Below are 6,000 nucleotides of genomic sequence, written 5' to 3'. Positions count from 1 at the left end.
AACAGCTATTAAATTCAAAAGAAAACCATGGAGGATAGCTAGATTTATGGTCATATTCTCCCTACATGTATAAAATTTGTGAGTTGTTTTCCATCGAGAGATTTTGGAGGTGCTATATCAGTTCAGACATGGTAATCTCATATCGTGCCAAAAATAAATGTATTTTGGAATTAAGACTAATGCAGACCAAACCACCAACAAACAAAAATAATGAGCACTGCAGTGGCATAGCATATATGGGCTGAACAAGTACTTTATTCTGCAAATGGAATCAATAAATTCTTTCTTCTGTAATGAAACAAGGTATTTGCAATTACAGAAATTGAAGGATACGAAAATTGAATAGGATTAAAGGAATTTCCTCTGCATGCTGCTTATCGCGGCACACACTAATTACATGATCGATTTAATTTTGGAATGAATGATGGCTTGTGGTAAATAAAATGTAACCACAAGAATAGCTTGTACTTTACAACAAAAATGGGTAGATAAAGAATGTGCTAATCACAGATAGTGGTGTAACAGATCTACAGGAGAAGCTTTTAATCTGCAGCTTTGTCCAAGATGAACGTCTCCAAATACATACCTAGCACAATATTCAAATTAAGTGAGCTGGGAGGCATATTTGGTAACAACGAATGCAATATTACACTAAATTATTTTTACGTAATTAAAAGACACCTAAACAGAGAAGAAATCATTATAAAAATGTTTGTTTTGAAACCTATATTCACAATGATCTGGCAGAGCACATCGTGCTTTGGCGTAGTCCCAGTAACATTCTTCATCCCTAAGCGGCCCCCGTTTAGCTGCTAGTTAGAATATTAAAGTGTTAGAGAAATCCCGAGGGAAAAAAACCATATATGCTACCATACAACAAAAGGAGTTGCAAGAACCTTTTGTTACAAATTTTGTTTTGGCGTCAGGATGAAAGCTATGCCACATCTCCAACCAGAGTTCTCTCATTATCACTGGTGATTGAACAAGATTCCTGTGGCTCACTATGACAATGAAAGTTTGCTGAGCTCATTCCAGTGAGAAGATAAACAAATTCTCTCCAAGTAAAACAAAAACAAAAAAAACAAGCTCAGTGCTTCACAATGAAAGGTTAATGTAAAAGATTTGGCTTAAGGTACCTTTATCAAGTTCCCACACTGCTGTTCTTTTCCCAGGAATGCTCTCTCCGTCTTCATAAAATGTAATGTATTTGAGACGGCTATCCCTTGTCATGTTTGGAATAAAATCTCTTCCATGTTGACGCTCTATGTTAAATGCTTCTTGTACATCAGAACCATCATGTTCTGACTGCATACAATACAACAACGGGGAATGAAGCTGTCTCGAATAGTAACTACAAAATGTTTATCTTATTTTTCCTTTAAAGTCAGAAAGAAATATAAATTTGACATTTCCAGGCAAGCTAAGCAGTACACAACTAAGGACAGAAAAAAGAAACAAAGATACACTCTTTTATGTAAAAAAATATGGAACACAGACTCAAACAAATATCACAGGGAAGCTAGCAGGACCTGCATTTATCATGTATCGTATATGTAAGCTCCCCTTTTGGAACATACCAGATTTATTCTATAAATAAGTTACATAATGGAAAGTAAGCTCAGAAAAAATTATAATTAACTAACATCAATCATATCATAAAAAATAATCCTTATTGAAAACAAAGTATCCTAAATGCATTGGATCCTTTTCATAGCATATTTCCAACAGCCAACATACTAGGAACTTGATGGAAAAGGATGGTAAGGCATTGAGAGATTGTCCTCAATCAAGTGCAAGGGTGCAAAATGAGCCTCTGAGTTGTTCAGCTCCTCGGCTCACAAGTAAACCAAGTTGGGGTGGTCTACTTGGTGAGGGAACCAGTATTGCTGCATCTTCTCATCACATATTTCAAATTGATTCCACATATGATTGCGGATGGAAATCGGATAAATAATTATCAATCTTATAATTCTTGTTAGGATGCCTGGAGATTGCCAAGTCTATTTCTAATTAGGATATAATTAGCCAAGTCAATAACTGTTATTGCACAATACAGTCAACACACTTAGATCCTATCTCCTAAGTATGTATCCTGGGCGATAAGGGAACATTCAAAACGTGAGAAGGTTTGTTTGAATCATAGCCCCAAAAATCTTCTGAGGGAAAAATTGGGAAATTACAGGTTATTAGAGAACATTAAAAGACAGAAAAATCTATTATTTTTATAACAGACATTTAATAGCATAGAGATATAAAAATGAGAGTCAATAAAACTGAGAACAGGGATCTAGGTGACAGCTCCTAGTTTAAGAGACAATACCTCTCATGATGAGATTCCGTTGTATGTTTCTGACGAAGTCACTGATGATGCCGGACACTTTAGTTGACTCGTTTGTAATCGTTGTTTTATAACATGGCCATAACATCGCTGTATCGTAAATACTTATCATCTAAGTTGCCGGTTCGTATGTTGGTTCGAAATTCTGGTTCAACATTCACTCAAAAAATTTTGAGCTGGGTTTGGGTTCATTTTGGATTCGTTCATACAAAATATATATATATATATGTGTGTGTGTGTGTGTGTTTTATCTTCCAAAACACACTATAAAGAGAAGCCAAGTCATATATATATTTGTTGGGTGATAGTTGAGACTAGTATCAACTTCTTTATATCAGGCGGGCAACTGATCTTTAACAGAAAAATAAAACAGTAATCATAATAATCTAATAAACAGTATGACTATGAACCACTTTTTATGTGGCAAATTTTAACTGCTCATTCCCCAAACGTCCTTATAACGAGTTTGCCTATTTCCTAGAAGCATTTCAAAGATCTGGAGATGGTGTTATTACTCAACTTCTGCAGAAACACATCACTTGAAGACAAAAAAAAAATTCCTTCTCTGCATAATGAATACAATCTTTATTGTGCCAACAGGAAGCAAGAAGCTTACTCAGCAAATGTAAAGGACTTTTCAAGCATATATCCCAAGGGACAATTAATAGTTTGTTGACATTGCTCAAAAATATTTAGGTTTGTAATCTTTTGTGGCCCAAAAATGACAGAAATAAAAAACAAAAATCACTGTTAAAAAGTTACGTTGAACTGACGACTGGGAAAATACATACGAAATTGCTGTGAATTTGGTGTCGAGTTGTTTTGTAATTCTTAAATTCGTCGGCATTCATGTAAACATTGCACAGGCAGCGAATGACTCAGAAAATAGTGAATTCCCATTGAATGAGAATCACATTCGAATGTTGAACGAACTGACTACCGAATGTCAGGTTCAACATATGAATGTGGTAACTTAGCTTATTATGGTTCCATTTTCACATAGCTGTGTATCCTGATACCATGCGCAACCTTGCTTAAAAATTGTCACTGCCGTGAAACTTATTCTCATTCCATTTTCTTTTAATGACCCATGAATAAGTTGTACCAAAAAAATGCTGCTTCTATCTTGTCTTGCTTTAACAGGCCTTCCTATTCTAATAGAATCATCACTGCTCAATTTGTGTAATCACTATTTCCCCTTTTTTATTTATTTTTGATAATGTGTATGCTGCTGACTCATTCACGAACTTTCTGCTTATGGTAATTGCTCCTTCGTCATCTTGTTCAGACATATCTTCAACGTGATGTGGAGTATGTGTTCAATAATTGATGTTAACATGTTCGCTGCTATACTCATTATAGGTGCCAATATATAATCACATATTACTCCTTCAAAACAGATTTCTAATTGTTGTCTGACCAACTTATTAAATCACTGCATTCACAGATTACCATTGCTTCCATCAATTTTGTCCACGTTGTACTTCTATCTTCATAATTGTATAGAATTACTTCTTAATAGCTTTGTCTTCACATTATACTGTAGTTTTTACCCTTCATCATTTCATTACATAAATTGGTTTGTAACAATAATTAAATGAACTTTATCTTCACTGTTGTTATCATTGTTGGTTGTCTTAGAATTGCTTGTTCAACCTTTCTCTTTACTTATCATATATGCCTTCATCATCACTTTGTTGTCTTCCCTCAAATGCACATTCTATCATTTAGTCCTATAGTCACTGCGTCTTTTTATTGTTCCTTATATGCTATTGGCTGCTCTGTAAGTCTGAAACGTGTTCACATATCATAGCTTTGGCTTCTTGTACATTGATGATGCTAACATTGGTAGTTTTGTACATGCTCATGATATCCTTTGACATCACTGACAATATTTTCGTCACGATTCATATATTAAAAGGAGGAAATAATATAAAGAGTTAACATCTTTAGCAGGAGAAAACACATTATTGAAAGTTTAGTATATATACATAATATATATTGGAACATTAGTAAATAGAAAATGTAAAAGTATATAGATATATATACTTATACAGAGGAAGATAACATTTATAATGAGTCGAGACAACTAAGAATCATTATACTATCAAGTATTGAGGAAAGAAGAATCCTTAGATCATCTCTCATCTAAAGAAACGAGATCATTTTCTGATCATATCAGAAGTAGCAAGATAAGATCACACATAATTTCCATTATAACTGTATCAAAAGCATTTCATTTGGTAGTTACAGTCCTTAGTCTGGACAAGGGATGTTACAGTATGAATTGCTACCTGGTCCAGTTCCCCTGGTATTCTATGTAGGGCTCAAGAAACAAGGACCAAGTTTGAACTAGCAGGTTGGAAAAGTGGACATGGGCAAACCATGCTCAAACAGGTCGAACCATGCACAAATTTCGACAAATTGGGACCCACATAGATCATTTAAGTGACATATTTTTTGCATTTTTTATTAAAATTTTGTCATCCTTAACCCTAAAAGGTGGAAAGGAAAGGCTTATGTTGGCTTCTAATTCTCATTTGTGTTGTGCATGTAGGTTATTGTGTCTTGAGCAAGAGTTTTGTTGTGCAAGGAGGAGTTTGAAGATTGATTTGTGAGCCTTCTTTAAGTGTTTGTGCCCTACAACTTTTCAAGCTTACAAGGAGTGGAATAAGTAAGTTCTTGTTCAATTTGCTTTTTGCTTTGTTTAATCTTTTTTCTATTTTTTCATTTATATTCCATTGTCCATAAGATCTAGTCATTGTTTTCCAAAAACTTTCACTGTCTTGCTTTTAAGTTTTCTATTGAATAGGCATGCAATTTCTTGCCATAGGAAAATGAACTACAATGGCATCTACCTCTTCCTTGGTAGGCAATACCGAACAAAGAGTAGAATCCCAACCTGATTCTCCTTTGTGAAAATATGTAGATATTGTAAGATCCCTTCCAGGAGGTGGTGCATTTCGTTGGAAATGTCATGGTTGTGATCTAGAAAGGAATACTTCATATTTTTGTGTGGTAGGCCATTTGTGCGGATACCCTAGAAGAGGAGCGGACAAATGTCCTAGAAAAAAAATGCAACTATACCAAATTCAACAATATTAAAATATATTCCAAAGCATGAAGTGGCAAAAGAGAAAGAAGAATGTAGGCAAAATACCATCGATGGCACTTGCAATAAAAGTTAAAAAAAAAAGGCAAAGGAAGTGCAATCCCCCACAAATGTTGTGATAGAAGATCACCGTTTCTGTACTACCTCAACTACCCTTCATTCTGAAAATGAAGCACTCCTTACGCACAAAAGAAGGGCCACTAGAAATTGCATTTCAAAATCAGAGTAGTGAAATTGCCAACATTGATGTGGAAAGATGCTTGTATGCAAATAGGCTGTCTTTTATTGTTGTTCACTCTCCATATTGGAAGAAGATGTGGGGAAGTGCTAATGAAGCTCTTAGAGGGTATTATGGCCCTGATTTTGAGCGAGTACGAACCACCTAGTTGGATGAAGAGGTCAAGTTGATTGATGAACGATTGAAGCCCATAAAAGATTCATAGATTGAGACAGGGGTGAAAAGATGCTAGAAATTTTCTATCGATCAATGTCTTGTTGGTGTCCCCTGAAGGATCAATGTTTTTGAAAGCAATGGATTGTGAGGGGCAAG

At 35.0% G+C, this 6,000-nt stretch overlaps 1 protein-coding gene across 2 annotated transcripts in view; it reads right to left on the bottom strand.

The window, feature by feature from the left end:
- Positions 1 to 237: 237 nt before the first annotated feature.
- PSAT1 (phospholipid sterol acyl transferase 1) overlaps positions 238 to 6,000 on the bottom strand; it is a 285,872-nt gene continuing 280,109 nt past the window's right edge. Inside the window, exons 12-15 of one of the 2 annotated variants that reach the window (XM_089808807.1) lie at positions 1,137 to 1,305; positions 897 to 1,001; positions 725 to 809; positions 238 to 586 (exon numbers count right to left, since the gene is read on the bottom strand). In XM_089808807.1, the coding sequence (XP_089664933.1) occupies positions 505 to 586; positions 725 to 809; positions 897 to 1,001; positions 1,137 to 1,305 (441 nt within the window). In that variant the 3' untranslated portion in view covers positions 238 to 504. Of the gene's footprint in view, positions 587 to 724; positions 810 to 896; positions 1,002 to 1,136; positions 1,306 to 6,000 lie in introns of those variants that run through there. The other variant, XR_016358477.1, reaches the window with a different exon arrangement.

This window comes from Cupressus sempervirens, chromosome 11 (assembly GCF_028749045.1).
Source record: "Cupressus sempervirens isolate cs-2001-9-10 chromosome 11, ASM2874904v1, whole genome shotgun sequence".
Taxonomy (NCBI): domain Eukaryota; kingdom Viridiplantae; phylum Streptophyta; class Pinopsida; order Cupressales; family Cupressaceae; genus Cupressus; species Cupressus sempervirens.
Note: the sequence above shows the minus strand (reverse complement) of the source record. Positions and strands in the feature narration are given on the sequence as shown.